The sequence below is a fragment of the Tursiops truncatus genome, chromosome 2 (assembly GCF_011762595.2).
Source record: "Tursiops truncatus isolate mTurTru1 chromosome 2, mTurTru1.mat.Y, whole genome shotgun sequence".
Taxonomy (NCBI): domain Eukaryota; kingdom Metazoa; phylum Chordata; class Mammalia; order Artiodactyla; family Delphinidae; genus Tursiops; species Tursiops truncatus.
In genome coordinates, this window is record NC_047035.1 from 59,740,443 (window position 1) to 59,758,538 (window position 18,096).

Here is an 18,096-nt window from a genome sequence, read left to right on the forward strand (position 1 = left end):
TGGTGAAACACTGGAAACACCGTATATGTTCATCAGAGGAGATTAGATAAGACTGGATAAATATATTGTGGTATATTCATATATTTATTTATACAGCAATTAAAATAATAAACTTTATATTAAAATGGAAAGAATTCAAGAATATATGCTGATAAAAACTTGATAAAATAGAAAAATACTTTTAAAAAAATCATATATAGACTGTAACTTTACACACATTAAACTCATGAGTGGTTGCCTCTGGGAAAGAAGGAACGTAATGACCTTCGGAAAGGAAACAGAATAGACTTCAACTGATATAGTGTGCTATTTATTTTTATGTTTTATGTACCCATTCTCTCTCTCCCCTTCTCCCTCCCTCTCTCTCTCTCACACACACACACACACAGCTACACACACACACACACACACACATATATATATATATATATATATGAAACAAACATTAATATGTAAATTCTGGGAGGTGATATACAGTATTTTGCTATATTATCTATGTTTTTGTTTCTTAATCTGTAAAATGGGAATAACACTCTTAAGATTCTTCAAATGATTAATATAAAGCACTTAACATAACATCTGGCACAAAGTAAGCACCCCAAAGTAACTGTAATGATAAATTAAATTTTTTATGATTATAAACTATATTAAAACATAGTATTGGCTAGTCTCTTTCAAATCTAGGACCATAAGCTTCAAGTAGATATTCAACATTGCTCTGTAATCATACCACATTTCACTGACATTTAAGCAGCTTCACTCTCCTAAATGGCTACTCTGTACCTTTTTCTCCCTCCAAATCTCTGACAATCCCCTCCTCTCCTATCCCAAGTTAATGATCTTGCATATCAAGAAACTTGATGCAGGGACTTCCCTGGTGGCGCAGTGGTTAAGAATCCGCCTGCCAATGCAGGGGACACGGGTTCAATCCCTGGACCAGGAAGATACCACATGCCGCAGAGCAACTAAGCCCGTACGCCACAACTACTGAGCCCGCGTGCCACAACTACTGAAGCCTATGCGGCTAGAGCCTGTGCTCCTCAACAAGAAAAGCCACCGCAATGAGAAGGCCACGCACTGCAACGAACAGTAGCCCCCGCTGGGCACAACTAGAGAAAGCCCACATGCAACAATGAAGACCCAATGCAGCCAAAAATAAATAAATTTATTTATTAAAAAAAAAGTACAAGGAGGGGAAATGACATAATTCACCTTTAATGCATATCTCTCTACATTAAGTAGCACAAGATCTGCTGAGAATTAAGATTCTCATTCTTCTCTATTACTTCTCTATTCCTAGAAAAGGAGGCTGTGAGGCTAGATAGAGGAACAGAAGGACACTGAAGTCAGAGTACTGAAAGATCAAGAGGGGCACTGAGAGGTCAAGAATACCAAAGGGTGAAAAAATGATAAAAACTGAAACTTTTTTCATTGAAGTATCTGTGGTTTTCTTACTTTTTTTTTAACTTAAAATTCTAACAAAATAAAGTATTTACATGAACTTAGACACAATTACTATCTTTCTTGTTAGATTCATGAATATATTACTGATTAATACCTGCACTACATATTATTTGTAGATATAATTCTCAAGAATCAGTTAAAAGACTAAAAGCCAAGAATCCTGCAGATTCATACCCTGACAGTCAAAAAACTATCCTTTAAATTCTAGCATTACTTTTCTTATTTGAATTATTTGTTACTAGTATTGTTGAAACATAGTTACTAATTACAGTTTATAAAAAGCATAAGAATATTTTGATATGCATGCCTCTTAAAATGTATTAGTAACTACTAAATATGGGAGTTAAGAGATCGTATTTTAAGACTTTCTAAAAACTTGCTTAAATTATTACTCTTCAAGATTGCTTACTATGCACAGCTTTGTAAATAAGAGCAAGTACAAAGAAAACAAGGCAATTACTTAAGTGGAACTAAACAGAAAAATCATATATTCCTTTCTTCCAAAAGGTAATTTTAAAATCTAAGAAATTATGTTACCCCAATATATTTTTAAAAAGATAGTTATATAATAAGTGAAAACACATTATAAAAGTATAACCCCTCTGGGTAGACTGCATTCATGACCTCAATTCTTCACCCTTCCTTGTATCCCTGTTCTTAAGAGGTAGAATATATATCCTGCCCAATGGTTCCAAATTCTGTCATGTGACTTGCTTTGCCAATCAAATGTTAGCTACTGTGATTCAAAGAGAGGTTTTAAAAAGCACTTTCATGTGTTTGCTTTTCTACTCCTGAACTTCAACAGGATGAGAACCGCACAGAATAAAGTTCCACTTCTTACAGAATGAAACACTGAGCAAGGTAAGTCACACTGATTAAATTTTTGTTGCAGTCCAATATTTATTAAGAATTTATAATGGGCTTGTTATTTCCAGAACATTTTCCTGTTAAAATTCTAATTCTGATTACTTATGATATGTGAATATTAACCTATTTATATTATTTATCAAGAACTTTTTTCTGCTTTAATTGTAAAGATTTCTATCTAAATTCATAAGATGAATAAAAATAATCAGAAAACTGTCCCTTAATCTGAATGCTGGTTTATAGGTGTGCTCAAATTGTAAAATAATCATCAGGTTAATATGCTTTAAAACACCTGCACTTTACTATATGTGTATTGTATCCAGATAAGAAGGGTTTTTTTTAACTTTTGATTTTAAAATAAAGATTCCCAGAGAGCTGCAAAAATAATACAGAAAGTTCCTGCATACCCTTTACCCAGTTTCCCCAAATGTTTACATCTTTCACAAATATAGAGCAATATAATAACCAGGAAACTAACATTGGTCCTATGACTAACGTGTATAGTTCTTGCCATTTTATCACGTGTAGATTTGTGAAACCACCACCACACTCAAGATACAGAACTATTCCATTACCAAAAAGATCTCTCCATGCTACCCTTTAGTCACATCCACTCTCCTCCCCCTTCCATCCCTAACTCATGGCATCCACTAATCTGTTTTCTAGTTCTATGATTTTGTCATTTCAAGGATGTTATATACATGAAATCATATAATATGTGACCTTCTGAGACTTTTTTTTTTAGTCAACATAATGCCCTTGAGATCTATTCAAATTATTGCATATATCATTTCTAGTTCATTTCTAGTTCATTTCTAGCTTGATTCCACCAATGTCAGAGAACACACTATATGATTTCAATTCTTTTGAATTTGTTAATGTTTGTTTCATGGCACAGGATATGATCAATCTTGGGAAATGTTCCCTTGGGGCTTGAAAAGCATGTCTATTCTGATGATGATTTATCTGATGATTTTTGAGGATTTTTTTGGTGGTTGCTCTAGGTATTAACATAACTTATCACTGCTTACTGGTGTCAACATTTACCAATTTGATTAAATTGTAGCTTGACCTAGAACAGGAACTCTCCCAATAAGAAGTTTTTAAGAACTGAAAAAGGTATGTTCATCAATTAGGTTTAGAAAAGAATGTGTAAATAGTCTTTGGTTTTACTAACATTGTATATTACAATACGCTATTTGGTCTACCAACTAGATTGAACATTATCTAACAAATTCAGCATTAACCATTAATACCTAACTAAATTTTCTTTTTTTTTTTTTTTTTTTTTCGGTACGCGGGCCTCTCACCATTGTGGCCTCTCCCGTTGCAGAGCACGCGCAGGCTCAGCGGCCATGGCTCACAGGCCTAGCCGCTCCGCGGCATGTGGGATCTTCCCAGACCGGGGCACGAACCCGTGTCCCCTGCATCGGCAGGCGGACTCTCAACCACTGTGCCACCAGGGAAGCCCTACCTAACTATATTTTCTACTACTCAGATAAACAGATTACACAGCTCACTCAGTTCATCTCTCTCACTGTATATAAGGACTGAGGTCCAAAGAGATAAAACAAGTTTCAAAACACATAAAACGATTAAAAAGAGTGAAGATTAGAAACCAAATTTCTTAATTTCCAGTCCAAATACTTTTTCAGCTGAACCATTCTTGCTCTACAACATGCACTCTAAATTATAAACACATAAAAGAATGTTAGATGAACATATACATTACACTGCAGAATTCTGGAAGAAAAGATGATTAAAACCTATATTGGTCTATTAAAAGATTGATTTGCAGCTAAAAATAGTGAAAATAAAATGTTGATTACTTGAAGAAACTAGATCTATACTGTTAACAAAACTTCTAAGTAATAAAAATATCTGAAATATAATATACAGGAAAAAGACAAGTTAGAGTATATCTTTTTTGACTATATAAGGTAAGAACATTCCCCCCACCCCGAAGTATTTAACAGTGCAAAAACAAATGATTCCTTGGAATTATAGAATCATTTAAAATTATTTCTGCTTACTCATCTTAAGTAAAGAAATTTTTTTTTAATTTTGGCCAGGTACTAACATGTTAAGGGAATATATGAATTTTACAAAGTATGCTTAATAGGACTAAATTACAGAAAATCTGAAACAACTACGGAGGCCACATCATTCAGAAATTTAGTTATTCTCGTTGTCATTATTTTTTAACACAAGTGTTTTAAACTAAAATATTTTAAAATTTAAGAAAAATCTTAAAGACACAATTATTACTAGAAAGCAGGACTCTTCATGAGTCCTGATAATTCAACATAATATAAAATGTACGTAGGGGGAGATTAGATTATTGCCATCTCTTATTTTATGCAAGTCCACATTTTAGAGCTGAGAAAACAGTGACAGGTAAAATGAAAAACTCAAGATTATACAAAAAATTAATATCAGTGTTATGATAAAAACCTAGGTCTCCTCCTTCCTTATTCAGTGTTCTAATTTACCAATTAGCTAAGAGTAATACAAAATAAAAGAATCAACCCAGAAACCTGTTCAGTGACTATTTAGATGAAATAGGGATGTACTGAGGGCAAACACAGAATATTTTTATAATTTTACTCTAGGTGAAAACAGGGCTAATAGCTAAATACATTTATCAGCATTGCTCCAATTCAAGTAGAATCTTTGGAGTCATTTAACCCCACTCATTCGTAAAGTATAGGACAGTCTCTAAAATTCCTTTGCTCTTTCTGTAGAGTTATCCTATTTCATTAAGATTAGCACTGGCACAGGTGCCCCTGTGTTAAACCAAATGGATCAGCTACATTATTTGGAAACACTCTCTATCGAATGGATATATATCTCTTCTATGAAGACGTTAATTCAGAAGCTCACGATTTTGAATTTTCAGTTAGACTTTGAAAATAATGGATACCAGGTTCCACTTCTAGCATGGCAGATTCAGAAGCTCACAATTTTGAATTTTCAGTTAGACTCTGAAAATAATGGATACCAGGTTCCATTTCTAGCATGGCAGAGTAAGCTCATAACAGACTAACCCTCCTACATATAATAAGTCCAGACAATTTACAAAAAATAACTACCTGAAGTGTAGTTACTATAGAAAACAGTATCAAAGTTCCTCAAAAAATTAAAAATAGAACTACCATATGATCCAGGAATTCCACTTCTGGGTATTTATCCCAAAAAAACCCAAAAACACTAACTTGAAAAGATATCTGCATCCCCATATTCACTGCAGCATTATTTACAATAGCCAAGACATGGAAACAACCGAAGAATTCATTGATGGATGAATGGATAAAGAAAATGTATATACACATACAAACAATGGAATATTATTCAGCCATAAAAAAGAAGGAAATCTTGCCATATGTGAAAACATGAATGGACCTTGAGGGCATTATGCTACGTGAAATACAAATCCTGCATGATCACACTTACATGTGGAATCTGAAAAACCAAAAACCAAACTCATAGAAAAAGAGATTCGATTTGTGGTTACCAGAGGTGGGGGGAGAGAGAAGGGAAACTGGGTGAAGGGGATCAAAAGGTACAAACCACCAGTCATAAAATAAATAAGTACTAGGGATGTAATGTACAACATGATGACCGTAGTTAACACTGCTGTATGATACATAGGAAAACTGTTAAGACAATAAATACTAAGAGTTCCCATCACAAGGGAAAAAAAAATGTTTTCCTTTTTTTTGGCTGAGTCACGGGGCTTGTGGTATCTTAGTTCCCCGACCAGGGATCAAACCCAGGCCCCGGGAATGAAACCACCGAGTCCTAACCACTGGACTGCCAGGGAATTCCCAAACTTTTTTTCTTTTATTTTGTATCTATATGAGATGATGGATGTCACTAAACTTATTATGGTAGGTAATCATTTCACGATGTGTGTAAGGCAACACATTGTGCGGTACACCTTAAACTTACACAGTGCTGTGTGTCAATTATGTATCTCAATAAAACTGGAAAAAATCAAAAAATTTAAAAATAATGAAATAAATAGCTGAAGACTCAGGACCATGAACAAAAGTAGGCAGATTTGGGAAAGGAGTGGGAACTTGAAAGAAGGGACCCATATGGGGTGAGTTTTCCTTTATAGTTTAGCCTGAAAGCAGACCACAGTCAAACTATAGCACAGAGCAGTCAAAATTCACAGAACTTTCTGGCTTGAAAAACCAAAGGACAGAGCTCATGAGAGCCAGAGAAGTGGAACCTAAAATTCTGAGTTTTCTGCCCAAGTCTATTGCTGCCCCTGAACCACATACATGTGAGGCAAACTTAAGCAGTTCTCAGCAAAGGCTAAAAACTGAACTGATATTTGAGCTGCTACCCACCACAGGAGAGAATAAGTCTACAGTTTCACCAACTTAATTGTCTTGTAACACAAAACAAACAACAGTCTTCAGAGAAATACGGTAGAATCCTGAACCTCCACAATGTCTATAATACAATCCAAAATTAATATACAAAGAAACAGAAAAATGTGACCCATTCTTAAAGGGAAAATACAATTAATAGAGGCCATCCTCAAGATGACCTTGATGTTAGAATGACCATACAAGGACTTTAAAGCAGATATTGGGGTTTAAAAAAATACTTATAGTGATTTTTAAAAAGTAAGAAATTTCAGCAAAGAAATCAAAACTTAAAAAAAAAAGGAAATTCTAGAACTGAAAAATACAATATCTAAAATAAAATTGTACTGGATGGGCTTAACAGCAGACTGGAAGTGACAGAGGGAAGAGTCACTAAACTTGAAGACAGATCAAAAGAAATTATTCAACTGAAAAAAGAAGGGAAAAAAATTGGAAACAAAATGAAGAGACTGAGACCTGGGACAACACCGAAATGTCTGAAAAATTACAGGTTTCAGGCAGTTTTTAAAGGACATGTAAAATTTGTTCCAATTTTATGGATAACAGTCACTACTATTTGAGCTCTAGTCTCAGCTCCTCACCTGGCTGTTTTAACCTAAGATTGTTAGCTAATCTCTTCAGGGACTCAATGCCCTTCTGCATTTAGTAAGGGCACTGAATAGATTAGTGGTTCTTAAATTTAGCTAATCCTCAGAACCTCCTAGGGAGTTTTTTAGAAATACAGAGCTTACCTCCAGAGTTCATGTTCAGAAGGTGTAATATAAATCAACATTGTAAATCAACTATACTTCAATAAAATTTACCCAAAAAAAAGGTGTAATGAGGTGAAACCCAAGTATTTGCATTTTTTTTTGAAGTTCCCTAGATTATTTCTGATGATAAGCCAAGTTTGAGAATCACTACACTGGATAATACTTGGGGAGGTAGGCAGAGCATGTGACAGGGACTCTTGGTACTGACAGCTTGTAAATTCTCAAAAGGAATGTCCTCTACAAAGATATACAGAAATATGATATCCAACAAAATCCTGAAATCAAGTTCCTTAAGAAAGGGGCTGTAGTTTATTAATCTTTATTTTTATCACAGCTAAACTTTAAAATGAAAGTTACTCAAGAAAAAGTCCTTGAAAAAAGGATGTTCTATGCCACCTGCTAACAGATTCTTAAGTTTTTAAGTCACAGCATATATATTTCTAAATATAAAAACAATGAGAAAAAATATTCAGCTTTCTGTGAATTATTGGGGTATTCATTCATTCAACAAATATTTACTGGGCAAGTACTACAGGTCCAGCATTGTTCTAGGTGCTGGAGATACAGCAGTGAACTAAAGTGACACAAATCTCTGTCTTTATGAAGCTGATATTCGAGTGATATCAAGCCGAGGAAAGTGATATCAAACCAAAGGAGGTACCACTTCATAGAACATACACACTATCAAAGCAAAGGCTAATTCTTGCAATTAAAGGTTTTTTTATCACAGTATTCTTACCTCCAACTCCTCAGGAAGCAATCTGAACTAGTATATTTTTTTAATTGTAACTAATTTATACAAAGCAGGCATAGTTCATTTTACATAACAGTGTCTGTCCGTGAAACACTATGCATAAATAAAAGTTTAGCAAGCTGAATAATTTAAAATACATCCCTTGAGAATGTAGGGGAGATTTTAGTTCTATCAGGAGAACAGCAGTTATTGCCTTACTTCAGGATGTTCTGCTGTGAGTCTTCTGGTAAATATATTTATTTTGGCAATTAATCTAAGATATACTGTTCAAGGTAAAAAGACAATTACAGGCTTCCCTGGTGGCGCAGTGGTTGACAATCTGCCTGTCTACACAGGGGACATGGGTTCGAGCCCTGGTCTGGGAAGATCCCACATGCCGCGGAGCAACTAGGCCCGTGAGCCACAACTACTGAGCCTGCGCGTCTGGAGCTCGTGCTCCACACAAGAGAGGCCATGACAGTGAAAGGCCCGTGCACCGCGGTGAAGAGTGGCCCCCGCTCGCCGCAACTAGAGAAAGCCCTCGCACAGAAACGAAGACCCAACACAGCCAAAAATAAATAAATAAAATTAAAAAAAAAAAGACAATTACAAGAAGGTGAATAGTATAACTGCACAGAAGTGATGAAGGAATTGGTATACCTAGGTTTATGAATGCATACCAAAAAGGAACTCCCTAAAAGATATAAAACTAAATTCTGGGAAGGGCATGCTTAAGATGATGAGGGGGATTTTTTTCACTTTCCTAATTATACATTTCTCCATTGTTTGGATTTTCTAACATAAATATAAACATGTATCACTTCTATGAGCAACAAAAACAATAAAGACATTCCATGGGGCGGCGGGGGGGCGGGGGGGGTGCAGAGAGGACAGCCTTCTGTGATGTGAACAATTATCCCTAATTATTCTATTTGGAAATGTGTGTATTGTTGTTTTCTAATATATATCATGGCTTTTCTTAAGACAGGGCACACACGTTCTCTTCTTTTCTTCCATTCCTGTATGTTGCACATACTGCTTGCCTTTCAAATAAACATACTAACATACTCTTTCCATACCTGATGGAGGAATCATCATCCTACGATCTTGTTCCCAGGGAGGTGAAAGGGACCCAGTGTCAGATGATGCTCTATGAGGATCAGTTAACCTATCAGAGCTTGATTCTCCTCTTTCATTGGTAATCTGATGGTCCAGAGGATTCCCTGGGCCTCTTGAGCCTAATTAAAGAAGAAAAATACAACTATGTTTTATCTAAAAAAGTATTACAAGATCCACCATCAAATAAAATCCAGACCTTTTTAAAACGGAAAAACAATCAGATTCCAACAAAGTTTCCCTAAGACACATTAAACTGTAACTCTATCCTACCAAAGCCATTTCTAAGACAAAAAGGAAAAAATAATTGTCATGTACATAAGCAAACACTTGCCTATAAAATATTTCTAAATGTTATCACCATCATTATTTACACATAAAATCGGTGGTTAAATTGAAAATTATAACCACTAAGTCTGAAAAATAAGGGTAGAAAGTAAATTGCAAAGCAAGAGATGTCTATACCAGATATAATAATTACAAAATCAGGTTTTTGTTGCTTAAACTAATATGCCAATAGTCAAAAAGCACATGATGCCTTTAAAACAGTCATCTTAGAGGCTAATATACCTATTTCAATATTTCTGAAATGACTCGAGGTTTTTTTTTTTTTTTTTTTTTTTGCGGTACGCGGGCCTCTCACTGTTGTGGCCTCTCCCGCTGCAGAGCACAGGCTCCGGACGCACAAGCTCAGCGGCCATGGCTCACGGGCCCAACCGTTCTGCAGCATGTGGGATCCTCCCGGACCGGGGCACGAACCCGCGTCCCCTGCATAGGCAGGCGGATTCTCAACCACTGCACCACCAGGGAAGCCCTCGAAGTATTTTTTTAGAACAACTCTTTTAGAAATGTACTCAGATTAACTTAAGAGCCACTCAAAAAATTGGATCTTAATGTTGTAGCATGACTCTCTACTTCTGCCCCAAAATGATTTTAACCAGTCTGATTACAAACTTTATATCTGCCAAATAAATTTGGCTTTAAATGGCTTCTAGCAATTTCTAAATATCAAATTCACCTTCAAAGACAGCTCACAACTCTGAAGGCGAGTCTAAAACAAGAGTTTCAAAAACAACAGCACTGTCGAAATAAACAGTTTGAACAAGGTAACACTCATTTGGATAAGAAAAACTGACATGCTAACATTTATAAAGAAGGAGAATCATTTTAAAGTTCCTTTCCTATGATCACAGAAAGAATGGTACCTCAATTAATAACCCATATTCAATTAAAATGAAAAATATTAAAAAATTTTTAACATTAAATAACAAAATAAATTAATACTTCATCTGTCATTGAGGGGGCAATGAGTTCAAAAAACAGTTTTAAAAAAATTGTTTTAATAGAAATCTTTCTACAATGCTTCCCACATTTCAGTACCTCCTTTAAAAGAAGAGACTAAAGCAGAAACTAACACACCACTGTAAAGCAATTATATTCCAATAAAGATGTAAAAAATAAATAAAATATAAATCTTAAAAAAAAAAAGAGACTAAAACTAATATGACCTTTTCATGGTAACTTGTACAAGTAAGTATAACCATTTTTTTTTAATATGTAGTAATCTTTAAAATTGTCCTATCTACTCCCTTTTGTAGAGTCAGGAGGCCAACTGACTTTTATATCAGAACGTCAACTTTTCCTTAGTCCTTCTAGCATGTTCATCTTTCTAATCAGTTCATTAGAAGAAAAAGGCTGGGAAAGCAGAAAATTAAATCAATGAGACATGTGCGAGAGTCCATTAGGCTGTTTGTCTAGAGTGAAGGACAGATCTTTAAAGGAGACATTCAAAGGCTTTCTCCTGATTGTTTACTTCCAGAGAACAAAGTACAGGCCAAGTGACTACCAGGTGAAAAACTGCAAACATGAAAACGCTAAAGGTTAAGATTTTTCATTCAGTCCAAAAGTTACATACAATTTACTCTAAAAAGAAATTATTTTCCTATACTCAACCTTATTCAAACATCTATCTCATCCAAACTTTCAAAAAAAAAAATGATAACAAGAGGAAGGAAAGGAAAGGTCATTCTTCTCTGGTGGGTCACAGAAATTTTTAGTTCAAAACAACTCTTTTTAAGACCTGCTGATAACTTACCTAAAACTTCTGTAGCTTTTCTAATGAATAGTAAAACACACTTGCAAATGCTAACCACACTGTATCTTGAAAGTAATTTAAAAAGAAAGGAAAGTAATTTAAATAGGAGAGGAGAAATCAAAGGTAATTTTTACTGTTATTCCAAATATTCAGTTGACTACAAGCAATCCTTGACTTATGTCATTCAACCTCCAGTGATTCACATTTGCAGTTTTGCCAATTATATACCCTTATTTCTAGGGCACTGTTTTTCAGACTGCTGGCTACACCCATTGTGGTACATGAAATTAACTTAATCTTAACTAGCATTCTTTTTTAATGAAATGGAATAGAACTGAATAGAAAATACCAGAAAGCATCAAAAATAGTAAGGGTAGTGCTATTTCATGTGACTGGTTTCAATTACATTTATGTTGGTGTATATAATATGACATGATATAAACACAGATTTGGTGCTAAAAACCTAAGACTCTTGATTTTGGAATACATAGGTTTGAATTTTGCTACAACTCAAGGGAAAATTTTAAAGTAACTTGACAAAGTAAACAAAATATAGTTGAGAGATCAAAAGAGTAAAACTCCAGATATACAGGTAACATCAGGGTAAGCGCTGATGAGGTAAATGCAGAAAGATCAATAGCTAATGCTTGAAGTGGCTCTGGAAATTCTCAAAAACACATAAGAAGGTAACAAAGCAGACAATTTGGGGTCAGTTTCTCAAAGTATTAACAAATGATTTAGGTCTCTTTTAGGTTCCCATCAAAACTCTGCCTTCAAGAGAGCACTTCTGAATTCCTTGTTTTTTGTTTTTTTTTAAAAAAAAAGGATCTTTCACTTGTTGATTTTCTACCATGAAAAAGATCATGATAATAAGGTAAAAAAGATTTTTAATATTCTATATTCCAATAATGTTTCATTAAAATTCAATTTTATGTATCCTTTATAAAGTGATATATAGTATAATACAGTTTTTAAGAAGTTAAAATATGATTTTAAAAGATATATATCAAGTCCTTGAACAAAATGTAATCCATTATAACAGTGTTTCTAAGGGAAAAATATATTCAAATTAGATGTCACAGAGCTCCTTTTCCAAACAAAAGTAACCCAGAATAAGTGCAAGGAATGCCTGTATTTTGCAAAGGTTTATTTTAAAGATCATTTTAAAGATAAGTTGAGATGAAAATATAAAGTAAGGAAGAAATCTAGAGTAATAAAGATGTTTAAACAATATACCTCTTCCTCCTCCCCCTGGAAGCAAAGGTGAGAGTCTGAGTGGACCCTCCAACAAAGTTGGAGGGGAGAGAAAAGCTCTCATTTCAGGTGAAGGTCGACCCAATGGTGAGGGACCATATGGGGAATGCTCTGGAATAATTAAAACAGCATATTTAAATTCATAGTTTCAATTACCTACACTACAGATTAGAATCCCATTTCAACAATTACCTTCGGGTCATTCTATTGCCAATTTAAGTTTAATCCCTGTCTTAAATACTAACCATGCCTTGGGTTTTGCTGATATGGGATAGAATTAAATATTGAACCCTCTGTTTTTAAAGTCTATCTACCAAATGGACACTTCAGTCAATAAAAACATCATCTCCTTGGTAACTAATACACTTGAATAACCATACAATATTAAGCAAAGGACATCATATTTTACAGTAGTAAGAGGACTTCAGGGGCATGAAGTTTGTTTGGTTTTGTTTTGTTTTTAATGGCAGTATGTTTCCAGATATTTAAGCTGGTGAAGGTTGTAACATGGAAGGGCTCTGTTTAAATCAGGGCCAGTCCCAGATAGGCTGTGTTGGGCCATGAATTACTTGAGAAAAGCTCACATTTTGAAAAGTAGGAAAAAAAAACCCACAAAATACTCTGAAACATCAGAAATTACTTTTGATTCATCACCAGTGAAAATTCAGTTTACATAAAATAATTCATTAAATAAATCACTTTATCTATAAACCATATAACCAAGAAGAGCCTTATCATTTTACAAACTTCACCATTCTCAAATAATGGTTATACTTTCAAAGATCAAAAATCAACAACATCAAAAAACAAACAAACTTAAATGCCACCAAAGTAACACTTTTCCAAACATGTTAAATTTTATTATGTAGCTTATATAATATTCAAATATAGTTACAACAAAAGATCAAAGCATTATTTACCCTGAGACTTTTTTGCTTTAGATTCAGATAAAAATTCCTTCTGAATAATTCCCCCCACTCCAGATTTTGTTCCTATTTGAAATCCATAACAATCTTCTATTTTTTAATGTAGAAATACTTTCATTTTAATGAAACTGGACTCTCAAAAGTGATTTTTATAACTTTTCAACAGTTATTAAAAGGGGAATCTACCTATATAAAAATAAGTTTGTTTTCACTGCCCTAGAAGCTTAATTCCAATTCAACCAAAATTATTTGGGAAAATTTTAACTATTTGGAATAGTATGAGATCATAAAGATGCTAACTCATTAATGAATGGACAGAAATATTAAATACATCTTCTAAAGAACTGTTTCTTTTAGGGATAATTAAAGCAATCAAAACTCATATTATTAAGGTTTTCCCAACTTTTTAATGAATACTTTTAAATAATTTAAAACCAGTTGTTTTAATTCTTATTTTTATAATTCAAGCAAATTCCAAAGAATAGTTAATATATAAACAGTCACAATGCTATTCCATTTAAGCAATCCTTATTCATTCTCCAAAAAAATAACTAATGAGTACCTTACTATGTACAAAGCACTTTGCTTCTCAAGGAGCTCAAGGTACTAAACATACTTTATCTTACCAAATGCCACTGAGAAAAGGAGGCAGCCATTATTTACATTATTGTGAGAGAACAAAACTCAGAAAATTGGGAGACCATGAGAGAACTCAGATTAGAACCTTAGCTCCAAAATCTAAAATATTTATTAGCAGTGTTAATTCACACTAATATAAACTATATATGCAATATGTATAAAAATATATGCATTTTAAATGAGGGATTAAAAAAAAAAAAACTACCTCTGCCAAATGCTGTATTTGGAACATCAAGTGCGTAAGGATCTTTTTCTAAAAGTTCAAATTTAAACTCTGTTTCAGTTAACCTGCAAATAAAGAACAAACATCTCTAAGTTACTCATCCAAGAAAAGCACCCACATTTCAAGAAACTGCCACTATTAAGTACAAGCTACTCTTCACTATCTCAATATCTACATGAGAGAAACAGATCCTTTAAAATTATTCTGACCAAAATACCTTTCCATATCCCCCACTATTTATTTTGGGGTAACAGGTTCCTTTTTGCCTAGTAATAGTGATGTTTTGTTGAGGCTTGGAATTGTTTTGTTTCTTCAAAAACAGAGTATAAAGAGTATTATATCACAGAATCCAAATTTTAGAAGGATCTTGAAGGGTCCTCCAAGGTCAACCAGTTCAAGTCTATTATTTTACAACTAAGGAAAGTGAAGCTAGCAGTTTAAATGATTTATGCAAAATGAAAGTACCAGGATTAAAACACAGGGCTCCCAGCTCTGAGTCCCATATGCTTTCCATTATGTTATCCATATGATTCCAATCATAACATAAAATTGGAATCTGATTAACTCATCCTACTATTTTACTCCTAAATTTTTTTATCTGAAAAATATGACATTTTAAAAGAATCTTATTTCTAGTTCTTGACCATCAGATCTGAAATGAAACATTTAATCATTCAGTTTTCATTTGTGAGTAGAAAAGACAAGAAGACTAAAATTAATACTGGATAATGTTAATAGTACATTCTGTCAAGAAATTATAACACTATGGGAAGACTTTCACAATCTTCATAGAAATGTGTTTACTCTTCCCTTCGACTGTACACTGTACCCTTTTATCCTCCTATTCATTTTGTTATTGTAAAGCAATGCCACCCAATGCAATAAAACCAGGGAAAAAGAGAAATAATAAACATTCTATCCACTTATTCATTAAAAGATGCTAATACTCTGAGAGGTACTATATCAGAGAGATTCATCCTGTCTATCTCCATCTCTGGTAATCTCCTGCTACCTACACTGGTTTAAAAAAAAAAATTTTTTTTTAAGTTACTTTTTACAAAAGAATCTGTGAAAAGTTTCCTTCTGTTAGAGTAACCTCTCCAAGACAAGTGTTTCAAACAAAAATCTAGTAACTCCTAGTAAAACTAATAGATACTTTACCACTAGATACGTTGGGTTCACTGAAAGCTTTCTTGTTTATCCTTATAAAAGTATTAACTAATTACTAAAATGACAACTAAGAATAAAAGTCATAACTAAAGTTTTTAAAGTATTCCCACTAAGATACTTACTTTTGTCTGTTGTGAGCATTTTCTTTCCTTAAATCATTGAGGTTTCTTTCAGTAGTTCGAGCTGCCAACTTAAGGAAAATAATATATCTTTAAAAACATTTATGAAAACTTAAAATGAAAGATAAGCATATATAAATATCTCAATAATGGCATACAAATATCCCAGTCACTTAAGTAACTAAGTATCCATTTCAGTAAACTCAATGTAAAAAAATTCTAATTCAGAAAATTATTTTAAAAGGGAATGAGTTTCATATAACCAGAAGACATGAGCCTAAGGCTGCAGTTTAATCATGTACTTGCAAGAAATGCTTTTAGCTAGATGTGAAGTCAAGGATTAGCATTATTTGGTGCTGTAAATATCCAAATAAAATGACAAGAGCAATGTAACAGGACCCAAGCTTAGGAATTGAGACTCAGGATCATTATGCATGGCCGCATTGGCTATGGAAACAAAGTAACCGTCTCTGGAAAGAAATCACTATAATTCTGTGAACCTATAAAGGTCTAAAACAGTTTCAGAGCTGGTAAAGGCCATTTTTTTTAATGGCTGAATATAATCAAAGCATGCTGTGTGTTTATTAAGTACACAGCACTGTATAGATACATTCCTTTAGTCTTTTACATTTGCTTAGAGACACTTACATTTAATAAAAATCAGAGTATATATGTTTTAGAAAAAAAAGCTTACACTTACACCAAGAACATGCAATATACCCAAATAGTTGTGGGCAAAATTAAGCTTGTATAGAATACTGCATGTTTCCCAGTTATTCTGTGAACTCTCCAGATTACAAGCAACAGGGTGTGGAACATCAGACCTGCCAGATTAATGCAATCCACTAGAGCAAATGTAACGATCACAAAAAGGTAGATAAATTAACTCAGTCTGTAACTTTTTACAAGTAAAAAGAACTATATTATCAAATGTGTTCACTTAAAATGGTGAACTGCACCTGAGAATTGACTTTAACTGGGCAAATATTCACCAAAAATGTAGCTTAACCACATTTTAGCACTCAATATCAAAAAGATTCCATGTGTAAACTTTTTCTGATATATAATTATATAATCAATTTTGTACTAACAAAAAAGAATACTACACCATAACAATTTTAGTTAACAAAATGCCAATTCATTTCACTTTTAATAATGCAGAACTAAAATCATTTCTAAATGTTGTCTATAGTGTAACATATTTACTATTCAGCATATGGCAAAAAAAATGCATAGTTAAGTCAAAAGTAAGTTCTACTCTGATTATAGTATCGTATATATTAAAGATATACCTACAACAGAGAAATATAAAAATAAACTGATGGCAATGATTCATACTTGAAAAGTTTATACCCAAAGGTTAGCAAAAACTGTAATTACAGTGAATAACTGCACTGTATTCCAAAACATTCGTATTCAGATATTAAATATTTACAATATGCAAAAAAGATTCTATTAGGAACAGGTGTTATGGAAAACGAAACAGTCCCTATAAGCTTAAATCTGTGGTAAGGACAAATATAAATGACCATAGTACCTGCCACGGGATACAAAAAAGCAAAGTACTATGACAGTTTGAAGGAAGAAAAGATTAAATCTAACAGGATGGAGCAAAGAAATGCTCAATAGAGAAAGTAACATCTGAAATTATGAAATTATTTATAACAGTAAAATAGTGGAAACAAACTAAAAGTTTATAAAATGAGAAAGGTTTATATAAATTATAAAACATTCATAAAAAATATCTGTGATACATTAAGAAAGCAGGGTATAAAACGTTAATATATGATTTTGTTTTCTTAAACATATATATGTGCTTTATGTCTAAATGTATCAAAAAAGTATGGAATAAATTAAAGTAATACTGCTGATTACTTCTTTGTACTTTTCTACATGGTATGAACTTTTGTTCAATAAGTATATATTATTTTTATAAAATCTGAAAAATATCTTTTCAATTTGAGACATGAAGGGCATATTTTCTGCATATTTTAATTTAAAGTCAATGTCATTATTTACTAAACAAGAGATTCAATGTATTGAAAAGAAAAAGTACAAGACTTATGAATCTGAAAGGTCAATTTTTCAATTTCCAATCTTCCCTCTCTAATCATGTGACCTTGGGCTATTTCCTCACCAGTAAGACCTGAATAATAATACCTATTTTACAGAGTTACAGTGTGGATTGAATGAGTAATATATGTAAAATGCCTTTAAGTGCAGTGCCTAGAACATAGGAGATATTAATAAACATCAGTTCCTCTCCATGTTGAAAAAGTAATTTGCATCTGAGTATTTAGAAACTGGTGAGAGGGCTTCCCCGGTGGCGCAGTGGCTG

General features: G+C 33.3%; 1 protein-coding gene across 12 annotated transcripts in view; it reads right to left on the bottom strand.

The window, feature by feature from the left end:
• Positions 1–18,096, bottom strand: part of MIA2 (MIA SH3 domain ER export factor 2) — a 108,921-nt gene that overhangs the window by 11,068 nt on the left and 79,757 nt on the right. For all 12 annotated transcript variants that reach the window (XM_019923987.3, XM_019923985.3, XM_073800527.1 and 9 more), the window contains 4 exons: positions 15,762–15,829; positions 14,452–14,534; positions 12,664–12,792; positions 9,296–9,454 (listed from right to left, as the gene is read on the bottom strand). In XM_019923987.3, coding sequence (XP_019779546.2) covers positions 9,296–9,454; positions 12,664–12,792; positions 14,452–14,534; positions 15,762–15,829 — 439 coding nt within the window. The remainder of the gene's footprint in view (positions 1–9,295; positions 9,455–12,663; positions 12,793–14,451; positions 14,535–15,761; positions 15,830–18,096) is intronic.